The following is a 15,229-nucleotide window of genomic DNA, read 5'->3' on the forward strand; positions in this document are numbered from 1 at the left end:
TGGGTCAACTGCCAGTATTAAAGATTTCCCGGCGCTTCTAATCATGCCGTTATATTTATGGCAAGAAAATTTGTGGTTAGTACTTTGTTTTACACTTAAAAGTTTTTTAATTTTAAAATATTCATTTTTAACATTAATAAAAACGATTTTGTTTTAAACAATAGAAAAATATGCATAATTGTGGTCATTTAATTACAAGCCTTAAACCTGTATCCTCCAAGCTAGAGGCAACCACCATACCACAGCACCAGACAATAATTTTAAACTCAAATAAAAAACCAAGGTTTCTATTTTATTGCACTTTCAGAAACAAGCTGAGAGTCAGGTTTCGTCTAATCACAGCACAGCGTTTGGTCTCGCTCTGACGATTCTTGGCGTTTGGGCGCAAAATGATGACTTTGGTTCCGTGTTCCTTGGTCTGATGCAAACTAAATGTCCGTTTCTCGTCCCTTTTTATGTTCCCAAGACAGATGGACAGTCAGATGAAGAATATAGTAGGTAGGGTGGTACAAGTCTATTCTATATGGGTGATGGCGTGATGTCCTTGTTGAGGATCTGGACTTTAGGCCTTGTTTGACCCATTATTCCAACACCCCGGGCCATGAGACTTCAATGAATGGGTGAATGTAACTTATTTATCCTTGCAAGGGCAGGGCAACTATAGTCGTTATAGCACGGTGTTCCGTTTCATACACCTCTTGCCCCTTTCGAGTTACCATGTATGTAACTTTTACATTAGTCCGTTGTTTAAACCCAATTAGTATTAGAACATTTGGGTATTATGTGCTAAAGGTGTCCTATCTTTCCAACCCTGCTATATATAACTTAACTTACTACTTGTACAAACAGGTCACGAGGTTACAGAGTAACCAACGGAGTTGTTGAAAGCCAGGATCATTATTTGAGCCGAATGTCCGGACTTATTCGAACCTACGCTGCCATCATACAATCTCCACTGCCACCCGGTGTTCGTAACAATCCACACGGCATCGCTCAAGGCTGGATGTGGATCACTAGGTGGGGTTATAACCATAATTGTAATGTTAGGGGTCCCTGGGGTCACATGTTACACCACATGTACCTGTAACCCCTAGTTTTAAAACATGTGACATCACTTTTTGAACTTTTTGGCATCCCAGATTTATGTTTAAAACAGATTTTATTCTGCGGTGTCTATACAAATATGCAGGGTGAAATTATACTTATTTCATGTCTTGTTTAAAGGCTACAACAGCTTTTACCCTGCTCTCATTTTATTTACTTTCATAGTTTGATTTCATGCAATTGTTTCAGAAGCTGTTTGCATTTTTAAAAACTTGGTACCTTTAGATTTAATTTGATCATTTACACCTTTATACAAATTTTGCCACTTTGTTCGCATGCCCTTTTTAAATATTCTTAAACAAATTTATTTTTTCTTTCTGTAGAATGTTGAATTTGGAGCCATGGCCTGAAATAACAGCCACAATATTGTTTGACTTTCTTGAAGTTGCTGGTCACGCTCTAATGGCTGCATATGGCCGACAGTTTGAAAAGCTCTTATACGCAATATGTCATGACTATTTTCCTAAGTATGTATTATGTTTGAATATTTTTATTTTATAATGAATGTAACTTATCTATCCTCGCCAGACTGGAAAACGACAGTCATTAAATTTTTTTTACAGAATTAAAGAAGTTTCAGGTAGCAGGGGAGGCCCAGTGCTCCGTTTAAAAACGTTTTTAAAAGTAAGTTTTTAACTCTTGATGATATTCCTATATGCCAAAAAGATATTGATATAATAAATTCCCCAAGTGTTTTACCAACTGTTGTTTTGTGGTTAACTTCCTTCCCTTTTTTCTTTAAACAACACGATGATAAAAAGTGTGGGAAAGAGTTTCAGTTAAAAAGTGTGTCTTTTGCACCCAAATCTTTCATTCATTCAACTATGGTTTATTTACAGGAATGCATTCAGCATAAGAAAGTTTCGAAACCAGATGGACACCTGAGCGCAGAGTTCTGGGGTACCCATCATCATGCAGGGATTGTCGGGAATTAAATATTTGTTTTTACTAATTGTCACTGTGGCCAAAATATGCGTAAATAAAATTTTAACCCCTAATCCTAGAACGATGTTGTTATATCTGAGTGATAACAGAACAAAAGCTAACATGTAAGAAAACATGGCAAAAAACAAATGTGTTTTAGCAAATCATGGACAAAAAGATGGAGAAAATATTGATAAAAATTGTATACAACATGGACAGTCCAAGTTTTCATCAATGTTTCGTCGTATTTTGGTACATCTTTTCTTTAATTTTTGCACAATGTTTTTCACGATGCAAACGCTCTATCCACTGATAAACGGCGACAAACGTTCGTCATCATGTTTTGTTGGTGTTTTCTGAGCATACCGCACGTATATTACGTGGCAATTTGACTTGCTTCGGAATCAGTTTCCGTTTTATCAAAACAAAACAGAGTAGTAATTTTAAATAGAGAAATGTCTATACTTTCCTTATTTTGCTCGTTCAACAGCAAAAAAAGTAAAAAGTTTTCTAGATACGTGACAACTTCGCAAAGAATGTAGCTTTAGGTTGCCACTAATTAACTACAACTTCTCCTAATTCATTCCGCGTTTTTTTCTTGTTGCGCTCAAATTTTGATTTTGTGGTTAACGCATGGCGAGGAAAAATGAGAGATTTCGTCATTTACAGTTGAAATTAGGCTGTTATCTTGTATCTAATGAAACTTAATTAATTCACTGCCGTTTTTTAGGTATTATTCCTATTAACAATTACAATTTTTCAGTATTTTCGCCTGTAAACGTCCGGGGTAGGGTAAATTTGTACATAGTCAAACATAGTTCATTAATTTCATTGGTTTTAATTAAAATGGAAAACCAAGCTGAAAAAGGTGGTGGGAAAATTAAAAAACGCAGCTCTAAAACAAGAAAACCATACAGCAGACCACCTAAAAAGGTGGGAACTCTTCAAATAATGTATTTTACACTATTGCTAATGTATTTAAATTTGAAGTAATATTATATTCAACACTTACACTACTCTTCCTACTTGTAAGATGTGTATTTTTTTGCAGTTTTAGTATTTGAGTTTAGCAGCTACATTTTTGGATTGTGTTTTTTAATTTTTTGTTTTAACCATTTTTTTGATTTCACCTGTATCCTCCAAGAAATTTAAAAAAATCTTATACTTCTGAAACTGGACATTCCATAGTCCCACTAAATCCTGAACATTACAAAAATCTTTAAAAACAGTTGTTGTAAAGTATGCTGTTCACTTGGTAGGCTGGTGGCGCACTCGGGGGGAAATAAGGTTGGACTATTTCCCCCATTGTCACCTTTTTCTGCTATTTTACACAGTCAAAAATGACATCATGTTACAAGGTTCAAATGGGCAATTGCGAATTGTTTTAACAGTTATTGCAACTGCGACACAACCTTGTAAATCTTCTAATAAAACAAGCTAAATTTCTGTCACCGGAACTTGAATTTTTTTTATAAAACAATATTTTTAACCTGCTGTATATTTGTTTCAGTCAATTTTTACAAGAGTAACAGACTCGGTGAAAAACTTGTTCTCTTCACACTGGTTCACGCAAAGTAATGATGCAGCGGAAACATCAGTAGACGCAGGTATGTGTGAGTGGAATCATAGTCACCGAACCTGGGGTGGCAGGGTAGACAGGCCTAGTAAAATTTCAATTTACAGTAACTAGCAATATCCACAAGTCTTTTTTTATCCACATTTTTACATGTCTTTAGTATTTACACATTTTTTTTAGCTTTTCTTTTCTGTAAGTGTTATTTTATTAGTGAAACACCAACAGTATAACATATTATTCTATATATAAATACTAAACATTAAATCTTTTTTATTACCCAGATACTGAAGATCAACCAAGTACATCAAGATTTGAATCTCCATTAGCTTGCCCTTCTTTATCAACAAAGAGAAAACTGCAGGAAAATATTCCAAGTCCAGTGCAGGTAAATATAGGGACATTTTGAATTAAAATATACATATCGTCTGGTGCCGTACTGCTATAGCAGAGTGGATAGCGCAGCTGTAACTAATCCAGAGGTTAGGAAATAGAACCCCGCAATGCTAGGATAGATAGGTTCATTAATTTATAACAAATTCAATAAAAATAGCTCAAAAATGCTCAAATATGTGTGTGGATGCTCAAATATGTGTGCTTATGCAATAAGTAGTACAAATGTATGCGCATTTAAATTCAAATCTTATCGTTTTCTTGCTCAAAAATATTCATATAGTTGACTGCATCACTTTAATTTTTGTAGACAAAAGTTCTTGTTATAGTACAATCATGCATTTCAAAAGGCTACTAATCCTACTAATCTTATGATTTGTATAATAAAGGTCATTGCAGCTATATATATAACATGTTTATCAAATAGTTATGACGTTCCTCCTTTCGTTAACAGAAGTCACTAAATCAAGATGAATTTAAAAAAGTTTTTGGAAAATCTCAATTTAAAGAAAAGTCAAGTCCATTCTCATTGGAAAGAGGTAAACTGTATGTTTCTTTGTGTTTCTTTAGTTTTTATAAGGTATGTAACTTTTATAGTTGATGTGTAGTTTATGGATATATACTGCCATGAAACAAAAATAATCATCTACAGTGTTACATATGTGGTAAGTTGTAACTGGCACGAGGAATAACGACTACCATCGCCCCACTACTAATAATATTAATTCTGCCAATAAAATCATAGTTTTTCCACCAACCTCACGTTATTTATTTTCGCCCCAGCTGAAACTTCCTCTGTAGCATCCTCTAGTGGCTGTTCGTCGCAACCGGGTTCTCGAAGCAATTTAAACGAGAAACCAAAAGCCCCGAGCCTTTGGTCATCCCTAGGTGGCAGCACGGAGCAACCAACGGAGCGGAACGGTCCCGTGTTCAACTCATCGTTGTTAGCAAGTGATGTGGTATGGGAAACAAACAGTGACGTTGATTTATTTAAATTCTAGGAGTTGCCAAACTAACATAGGTTACTGTAAGAATAGCTTTGAAATTTTAAGAACATTTTTGAGATAAATTGATTTTGGAATTTGAAAATCTAAGGGTTGCTGCAACCCCTGCATATTTATCAGAGCATAAATAAACAGCAGATAGTTAGATATTTTAGTGCATCTTGTTCTGCTGTATATATTAGGTTGGGGTAAGATGGTCCTTGGTTTATTTTCTTTGTCATCCGATTTGGCGGTAAAAAAAAAGAAATTTGAACATATGGTAGTTATATATTGTCTCTATGTAGGGTTTAACACCAAGCGCGAAACAAAGTTCATTTTATTCTGGGCGTGTCTCGTATGGTGGAGCAATGAACCAATCACGGAACAGCATTTACCAGCCCTCCCCATATAAGGTAAGATATACATTTTGAATTTATTTCAAGAATTATGACCAAAAAGTTTTATAAAAAATATGCATTCCTTTGGGAAATATAAGCATACTGCATGAAATAGGGTATACAAAATGTGTATGAAGTTTTACATAAATTTTTTATTAGCCTATTTCAACTTTGTGCAAACAAGTAAACTGTTCACTATCTAACTTTTAGCTACAACAATACACCCGTCCGCAATGGTAGCAACAACGAGCCTTGAACCAGAAACCTCTTTATTTTGACAGGCTTGCTAGCAGCTGTGGCACAGTGCCAAACAAATTTATAAAAGTTTTGCCCCCCGAGTTAAAATATAAGTAATCTATTTTATTTCCAGATCCCACAAGCCACTAAAGTACAAGTGAGGTCGAAATCTCGTGCAAATGAATCCTCGCTTAATGTGACCACTAGAGGTGCACCAATGAGCTCAACAGCGAGGAAAATATTGACAACCCTCGAGAAAATGTCGACTCCACTAAATGTGAGCAGATAATGGATGTGTTTATGTATTGTATAGAAAACTTATGTAATTGTTGTGATTATAAAATGTGCTAAGATATGTTGTTTAGGCTATATATAGTTAAGGGTATTGGGCCAATTCTGGCCTAAATCCAAGGGTATTGTCTTTGACAAGGAACTCCCCACATAGAATGGAAATGGAATACATATATAATTATGCTCGGTGAAATAGAAACTACTCTGTTCACCTACAAGGTTACAACTTAGCCCTATAAGTATTTCTCTGGTGCCGTGGCAGATTAGCTTGAATATACGTCTGCTTGGCCGAGACACTTTGCTCCAACCCAATGGTTTTTTGAAATACCTAACAAGTATATATTTCACCCAGGATGCAAAGAGAATAGTCACCCACCAAGCTCCTATAAACAGATCTATGGTAAGTTTACTTTGATTGTTTATTCTGAAGAAAGATTAGGGGGGCATGACACTTCACTCGATAGAAATACAAGTTTTGAAACAACAATCCCTTTTGTTGCTTTTGTAATGCCAGTGATGCTCAACCTTTTTACTGACCAGCGGCTGAGAACTACTAGTATATGCTATGTCTGCATTGCCTGCAACCCTAGGTTTGACATCTATGTTTATATTCATTCATTTAATGTTTTTTTCTTTAAAGGAGATTTAAAAAAATTAAAAAGGTATAAAAAATGGATAAATGTAAAAATCTCTCCTAAATATGACAATAAATCTAAAAAAAACTTATTTTCCTTTAGTTGTCTCGACAATCAATGCGTCGTAAAACAATTGGACCGTCTATTCTATCGTCCAATAAACCCCCAACCACTGGTATGGTGTCGATGGCAGAAGCAACAAAACGTGTTCGATCACCAAACATACCACTGAGTAAGGAATCTGCTACATGGTCGATAGCCAAGCGCGTTGCAACGTCCCAACCGTGAGTTTCAATTGTTTTGATTTACAGCTTAGCCGTAATGTCCGGGGCTGTGTCTGTGTGACATCATTTTTTAAACAGGTACAATATGTTTTAGTTCCCCAGTTCTGTAGCCGAAAAAATGCTTTACTCTGCTGTTAGATGTTTATACAAACAAACAGGGCCAAAGTTTGTTCTTCAATAACTATAAAAAATAACCTGCATTATAACAATGTCACCCTGGATTTTACTTAAAAAGCCTTAAAATTTGACATCTGTAATTTGAGTTGCAAACCCTTCAGTAATATGCATCCCAAAGGTTAAGAAGAACTAAAATCTTTACAATTTTAAACAGTTTTCTAATGTGTAACTTACAAATCATCTCATATTACCACACAGCCCACCAAACACGGATATTCCTCATGGACCTCCAGCTCCCATCGCCTCCCTTTCATCAAGTGGTAAGTTTATATTATTGTTGGATTTTTACTTAGTTGAGGTCCTACTGTGAGGCATGCCAAGGAACCTCAGTTCGGCCAAAGTTGGCCCATCAAAATTTAATACCTTACAAAAAATCAGTTTTTAAGTTTATAATCCTGCATTTTGTCTTGTTGCTGTTATGTGATGTTAACAGGGTCCACAATTAAACTTTAACTCAATTATGGGCACAGTTTAAAAAGGGTTTAAATATGATGAAAAATGTATATAGCCTACGTTTATCCCAACAGTCTGCAACACATTAAACTCCATACCATTATCTGCTTCTACCCTTTCAGCTGGTATGCGCTCCGGGGGCAAGATGGTTCGTAAAACGACCTCCCACTACTCCACAAAGAAACAAGAAGAGGAAGACGATCTTCCTCCTCTCCCACTCCCCTCCGTTCCTCTCACTCTCTCATCCAACCTCCCTTCTTTTAACTTTGGTCGCCCCGGCAGCACATCAACCCCCGCCGTGTCAAGACCCCCCCAGCAGCGATCCGTTGTCCCGAAACAGCCGATGTACCAATTCGCCTCGCCCACAGCGCAGGCCACGCTTAGTACAACTACCCCCACAAGTGATGGAGTGAGTATTTTTCTGTTATATCTGTAACATTGTTGTAAGCTTGTACATGTAATCCATTACTTTGTTTAGTAGAAAAATGAAAAATTGTTTAAAACTGATATATATATTTTTGTATATAATATATATATATAAATATAGGCAGTGATCCCAACCCTTTTTATACTGGTAAAGTTTTTAAGAATGTTCAAAAAGGTTGTAGTAAATAGATCAGATATCTAAGAATAAAATGTTTTGTTTTGAAAGTTGATTTGCTATAGTAACTGTTTAGTTTAAGTTACAATGTGGTAACATTATTTACTCATTGGCTACATTTACTATTTGCTTCACATCAAATGTAAATGATTTACCTTGTGGAACATTGCCTTTGTAAATGTTCAATTCAAATTGCATAACATTACTAACTGTCTGCTGTGTCTATTATAGAAAACGTTTTTAGTTTACTTTTGTAACAAAAGATTGTTAAAAAGTTTAAGCTAAAAGTTAGGTATTGAAAAATGGTATTAATTAATAATATTTAACTGTTTAAGAATATTGTAGCTGGCTGGTTATGTTTTTAAACAGCAGATTTCTTATTTTTATTTTCTGTATGTTCAATTGTTTTTAAAATAATAGAAATATATTTAAATGTATCTATTTTTCCAGCCCACGTTCAGGTTTAGTTCACCAAACACTTCTGTTAATGAAGGAAAGAAAATGAATGAAGGTGATTTAGTTTAGGGGTTTGACTTTTGAGTATACTGTAACATCTAGTTCGAATGTTTGCATTAATTAAATACATTAGGGTGAGGAAGACACCTTCAGCACATAATATCCAAATATTTACTACCAAATGACACAAGAAAATACAATGCGAGTGTGCCCCATCTCCCCCACCCTACTATATATACATTATATATATGTATAATTTTATTGTTTTATATATTTTTATAAGAATGTTTTTTAAAAAAAATTACTACAACATATAATTGAGATGTTTGTGTACATATGTGTAATGTATAAACATATATATAGAAGTATATATATATATATATAATTTGACAATTTGTTATTTACACTTTTTTTTCAATATAAAGGAACTCCCCCAGTTGTTCCAGCCAAGCCTTCTCCATTACTAAAGAAAGGTGGTGTGATGGATATATTGGGTGAGAGGATATTTTCAATTGTTTTCATATCATAATTTTAAATTTATCTATTTTATTAAAATACCTAAAATAAAAAGTGTCATGTCACCCTTGGTACCCTTAACATTACAACCATGACATATGATATATAATGTATTATATTGGGTGAGAGGATATAATCATAATTTTTACCCCTAACATTACAACCATGTACACAATATATAATGTATTTTACTTCACAGGTAACAGCACACCTTTAAAACCGACAACCAAGAGCTGTGAAGCGTGTGAAACCCCTAAACCTGGTCCAAAACCCATAACTGCGAAACCCCTGGCTCAAACCAACACATCTGGTGGTTTTATGGCCCCCAAAATGACAACTGACAAATGGGAATGTGATACATGCATGATAATGAATGCTAACTCAAGACTTTCTTGTGAGGCTTGTCAGTCGCCTAAACCCGGCAGTAAATCTGAGTTTGGCGCGAAATCAGCTGCTCAAACAAGCAAAGTAACTTTCTCTTTCGGGGCGCCGAAAACTGGAGAGAAAAAGTGGGAATGCGACGGATGTATGTTGATGAATGATCCTAAATTTGATAAATGTCCTGCGTGTACAACGCCTAGACCGGGGGCTTCGGCTAATACATTAACACAGCCAAGCAAGGGGTTTTCGTTCGGTGCCCCTGCTGCTACAGCTGTGACTACTGTAGCATGCACTGCACCAAAACCTGGATCCACAACATCCACAAAACAAGTATCCTCTGAAAAAACATCAGGATTTAAATTTGGCGGACCTGTATCTCAGAGTTTCCCCAAAAGCAAGACATGGGAGTGTATGGTGTGTATGCTGCATAATACTGAGGATAAACAGAAATGTGCAGCATGTGAAACCACGCGTCCTGGTGCAATTATCATATCACCAATCAAACCCAATGATGTCAAAGCATCAGATAAAAAGTGAGTAATTATGTAATTTGTTAAAAAAATGTTCGAGGCTTCAATGACATATAAAGGAAGTATTTAAATAATTTAATAAAAATAAATATTTGATTTTTTGGCAAGTTACAAATATAAGTTAACGTTATATTAAGTCTGATAAAAAGTAAATCGTTCTGAAAAAGAAATTGTTAGTCCTTATCTTACTATTTGTACACCATGATTAGTGGGTGGGGCACTTGCCTCTAGTCTAGAGGTTATGGGGATCAAGGTTTAACGCTGCCACCATTGTGGACAAATGTGTCCTTGGGCAAGACATTTCGAAACAAAGAATTTTAATTACCACGAAATACCTTTATGATAAACAATATATTTTGTTTCAGATTGCCATCATGGGAATGCGATGTGTGTATGGTTCAAAACAAAGGGGATTGCAATACATGTATTGCATGTACCAACCCTAAACCTGGTAATACACAGATTTGAGAACTTTATCTTTATATATTGTGTTGAAAATCTTTATTCTTAAAACCATTTTCACAGAAATTTAATAAAAATGTTTTTTTTTGTGTCAGCCATACACAAAAACAATCACCCATAAAGTTGCATACGTGGTGACTCATAAGCTGGCACGAGGTGTATGAAACAGAACATTCGTGTTATAAAAATTGTCATTGCCCTGCCACACAAGAATACATAAGTTATTGTTTCATGTTCTCTTGAAATTTACAGGACAAACCAGTTCTGCTGCCAAAGCAACTTTTAAATTTGGATTTACCTCCGCGCCTCTTACTGAAACCTCTAAAGACACTTCAACAACAAAAACCCAGTTTAAGTTTGGAGTCCCCACTAATTCTACACCAGCCATGACAAAGAGTGATAACAAGCCATCTATACAGCTCCCTAAATCAGGTGGGTTCAAATTTGGAGTGCCCGCAGCAAAACCCTCGGAGGAAAAAAGTGCTGAGTCAGCGGATAAAACGGTGTCAAGTAAGAGAAAAAGCGATGACACAAAATGTGAGGAAGTAGCAGCAGTCACTAGTGCTACAACCCCTACTATAAGTGGTTCAAATTTTGGCATCATTGCTAAACCACTGACTACAGCAAAAACACCTATTTTTGGCGCAAATCAAGAAAAACCAAAAGTACCAGGTTTTGGGTCGAACCAGGAAAAACCAAAAGTACCAAGTTTTGGGTCGAACCAGGAAACACCAAAAGTACCGATGTTTGGAGCTAAACCAGACCAGCAAAAAGCACAAGTTTTTGGCTTAAACCAAGAAAAAACAAAACTGCCAAATTTTGATTCTAATCAAGAAAAACCAAAAATACCAAGTTTTGGTTCAAGCCAAGAAAAACCAAAAGCATCAATGTTTGGTTCAAATCAAACCACGACATTCGGACAACCTGCAAGCTTACCAACACAAATTAAAGTTGCTGAACCAGTGACCACTGTGGTGGCAGAAAATAAGGCAACAGGTATGTGAGTATGTTGAGAGTGATAATAAAATTTAATTATATATTCTTGATTGTTTTGCATATTTGTGTGGGGTTATTATATTATGCAATGCCCAATTCTAACTTAAAACCTAGGACTCCTGGGCTGGCGTGCCACGCTGTAGGACCTCACCCACATAGAATGAACACAAGTAGTATATAGATAAATAATCACTTGGAAAGTTACATATATGGTAACACGCAATTTGTTATCTATTTATAATATTTTAGGTTACTTTTAAAAAAATCCATATTTTTAGCTCCCACATTTTCCTTTGGCAACAAGAACTTGGATTTCGGAGCAAATCAAAGTTAGTTTCTGTTTATTTTTTTATCTAACTTTAAAATAAAATAACAACTAAATTTCACTTTAGGTAAAACCACTGAAGTTCCCAAACCTTCTCCCCCTTCATTTAGTTTTGGTAGCAAACCTGGTAAGTGGGAACTTTTCAACTAGATTTTTGTCTCAAATTTTATAAGATTTTTTTCACTTTTTGGGTTAAACAAAGAATAAAACAAAATTTTGCCTAAATCAAGATAAACCGAAAGCATCAATGTTTGTTTTTAACCCAAGTTTTTAAAACTTTTCTAAACTCTGCAATCCATATTCTCACTGCAGCTAATCCTGTTGAACCAAAAGCTGCTCCGTTTGTGTTTGGTGCCGCGGCTCCTAAACCAGATACAAGTAAGAAATATTCCTAAATACAGAGGCACCTATTCTTTGAATAACCATGGTGGTATTTAGGCATTGTGTACCCTTGTAAATATTCCTTTTGTTGCCTTTTTGTTTTAAACCAATACATTCAGGTCAACTTGAGAATAAACCAGCAGCTCCTACATTTGCCTTTGGATCTAGCAGTGCAGGTACTAAACTTATTAAGCAAAGGAATTTCCGAGAAGAGCTGTTTTAGAAATATATTTATCCTTTCTATTTTTCCCAACAGCTCCAGCTTCAGTCCCTCAACAGCAAAAGCCAAAGACTGGTTTTAATTTCGGTCAATCCACAGCTGCAGGTAACTTAAAAAAGTTAGAAATGCAGATAGTTATAGATTGTTAAACATTTAAAAATAATCATTAAGTAACTATGCTTCTCTAAAAAGCTTAAAAAATTCTGTTAAAAAGTTGTTTGTTACACCAGCGACTGTATGTAACAATTTATAATCACTGCATTATCTTATTAAGTACCTAGGGAATCTTAGAGGTGTTTAATTCTCATCATGAAGTAATGTTCTGCCATTTATTTTACAGCTAACACAACTGCCTTACCTACTTTTCAATTTGGGGCCAGCCAATCAAAACCAACCAATATGTTTCAACAAAAAGAAAATAATTTTGGTTCAAATAGCCAAGGTAATGATAAACTAACATATGTAATAAATCTAAGTATTCATGAGGTTTGAATTGATTTTCTTTGGTAGTATCTCATTTTATAAAGTGTAGGGTAATATTGATAAAATGCAGTTATACAATATAGAGAACCTCATTGATTAGTGAGGTGGACGCAATATACTTTAGCACTGCTTGTTGGTATAGACACCTAACAGCAGATTAACAGAAAGGCTGTTTTATGTTTAAACTAAAGTGCTAAACCATATGATCGATGTGACGATCACCCCTGTTCGAAATTTGGTCACCCCTGTTCGAAATTTGGTCACCCCTGTTCGAAATTTGGTCACCCCTGTTCGAAATTTGGGATGCTTGTCACTCTAGGCACTCGTAACGTTACTTCTATGCTATGTTGCATAATCTCCTGTCACCAACATATTGTTCATTCCCTCAGCAGCACCAGCATTTGGAAGTACTATGTCCAAACCCGCAGTGTTTCAGTTTGGTGCGAAGGAAAATGTGGTCGAACAAAAACCAACCATCACACCTGCTTTTCAATTTGGTGCCACAGCGCCTCCAATCGAAAAACCAACAAGTATTAACATAGAAATAGTATAGATATGACAAAAACGAACACAATAAAATACGGAATGTAATTTTTTAAATTTATACTTGCCAAACATAGGAAATTTCATTTATTAATTTATGGAATAATGTATGTTTTGACTCGACTTATTTGTATAGACACCTTACAGCATGGTAAAAAGTATTTTAGACTTGAAACTGAAGTGATAAAACATATGATGTCACTTCTATTTCAAAAGTTGGGTTTACATGACACCCTAGGCACCCTCAACATCAGGCCTATGTATAAACATTTAAAATGACTTTTATTAAACACAGCTTTCCAGTTTGCTCAAACTGCACCAACACCTACCCCTTCTACTTTTGTATTTGGCAACCAACAAAACACACCGTCTGCAGGTTTGTAGCTTAGTTTGGTATTATTTAAACTCTTTTGTTTTCTAAAATTACCCTTCTGGTATTATATACATAGCAGGTTGCCTTAAAACTGTTTTTTTTACTTGTATTATTTTATACTTACACCTGGTTTTGGTATTCATGTTCACTTCTCTTACTTTTGCATTACAGGATTTCAGTTTGGAGCCCAGTCAAGTTCTGGTATGTTCGCCAACACACAGCCTGTGCAACCACCTGCACCACAGAACACATCTTTTGCATTTGGGTTTGTTAATACTATATACATTTTATATATATACAATAGTGTACTATTGGATTTCTTGCTGCTTGGATTGATTTAAAGTTTACATGAATGAATGTAACTTATTTAACCTTATATTTAATCAATAATATAATGTAACTTGGTGTGTGATTACAATTTTGACAACCCGTTTGTGACCACTTGGTTAAACCAATTTTAGTTGATTGTCTTTTTGCCTCATGACACATACCCCCACAATGGTAGCACTAGCAGCGTTTAGTCTCGAACCTGTACCCTCTGCTCATGTTTTTTTACAGTTCTAAGATTACAAAATGTTTTTTTTACTTTCCAGTGCCTCACAACCGCCACAAAACAGCGGCAATACGATGTTTAGTATCGGGACAGCGTCATCCAAACCAGCAGGTCGTTCTAGCACTCCTGTCGGCCAAAGAACCTACAAAAAAGCAAATCGACGTTTAAAAAAGCCCTAGAACCTATTAACTCAAACAGTGCAACAAATCTACAAGTCTTTTGCGCGCCTAAATGCACGACGAAGTTTTCAGATTTTGTACTTCTTTACACTGCCTCGATTTTCTAACAGCCGTCGTACCAAAACAAATAATGTCTTTTCCCCACATTGCGGTTTTAGTTCCTTTGTATGACATCTGCCGTATTTATTGTTTTCCGGCTCACCGGGAATCTAATGGCATCGTGACGCATTGATGCCTGTCGTGTACATATACCGCTGAAATCAGTCCTTGTAATTCGCAAATAAATGCTTTCTTTGTACTACTATGGGGGTTTTGAAAAATGTTAGGGGTTTGTAAGAAGCATTTAGCTCCAGTCATTTTATCATGGATAGAGTAGATATATAGTCAAAATGTCAGAATTTGTGTATGAATGGAAGTGACTGTCGCGTGGCAGAGCAACGGTAGTCGGTATAACATTGGTGTTTAGTTTACATACGTACACAACATTGGCAGCATAGTAGGCTACACTCTAATAGAGTACTATGGTGGCAGCGTCGGACCCGTATCCTCTGGTCTGTAGACGAGCGGTTGAACCGAAGGGAAAAAATCAATCATGTTAATCTCTTTACATTAACCACTGTACCAAGCAAACTGACAAACATATTTGAACACTGTAACACACAGATTATTTATGTCAATGCAGACAGTGATTATAAGTAACTAGAAGTATACACCGCGGTGGGTCAAACTTTATTGCAAACATTTCAATGTGCAGACTTTAATTAAATATTAGACGTAA

General features: G+C 35.6%; 2 protein-coding genes across 4 annotated transcripts in view; both read left to right on the top strand.

The window, feature by feature from the left end:
- LOC100182926 (nucleoporin GLE1) overlaps positions 1–2,110 on the top strand; it is a 6,989-nt gene extending 4,879 nt beyond the window's left edge. The window contains exons 12-16 of the mRNA XM_002123295.5: positions 308–498; positions 850–1,017; positions 1,428–1,571; positions 1,668–1,728; positions 1,944–2,110. Coding sequence (XP_002123331.3) covers positions 308–498; positions 850–1,017; positions 1,428–1,571; positions 1,668–1,728; positions 1,944–2,039 — 660 coding nt within the window. The 3' untranslated portion in view covers positions 2,040–2,110. The remainder of the gene's footprint in view (positions 1–307; positions 499–849; positions 1,018–1,427; positions 1,572–1,667; positions 1,729–1,943) is intronic.
- A 683-nt stretch (positions 2,111–2,793) lies between these two features.
- On the top strand, positions 2,794–14,752 carry zf(rbz)-2 (zinc finger protein). 3 transcript variants are annotated; one of them, XM_018816277.2, is made up of 26 exons: positions 2,794–2,961; positions 3,539–3,635; positions 3,886–3,989; positions 4,449–4,533; positions 4,778–4,953; positions 5,283–5,390; positions 5,746–5,889; positions 6,256–6,303; positions 6,641–6,822; positions 7,198–7,259; positions 7,575–7,861; positions 8,504–8,564; positions 8,935–9,003; positions 9,225–9,939; positions 10,302–10,387; positions 10,651–11,394; positions 11,673–11,723; positions 11,787–11,846; positions 12,032–12,097; positions 12,220–12,276; positions 12,357–12,425; positions 12,661–12,762; positions 13,196–13,333; positions 13,642–13,722; positions 13,891–13,984; positions 14,313–14,752. In XM_018816277.2, the coding sequence occupies exons 1-26, from the start codon at positions 2,875–2,877 to the stop codon at positions 14,449–14,451; spliced, it is 3,912 nt and encodes a 1,303-aa protein (XP_018671822.1). In that variant the 5' UTR covers positions 2,794–2,874; the 3' UTR covers positions 14,452–14,752.
- The last annotated feature ends 477 nt before the right edge of the window (positions 14,753–15,229 follow it).

The sequence above is a fragment of the Ciona intestinalis genome, unplaced genomic scaffold (assembly GCF_000224145.3).
Source record: "Ciona intestinalis unplaced genomic scaffold, KH HT000174.2, whole genome shotgun sequence".
Lineage (NCBI taxonomy): Eukaryota > Metazoa > Chordata > Ascidiacea > Phlebobranchia > Cionidae > Ciona > Ciona intestinalis.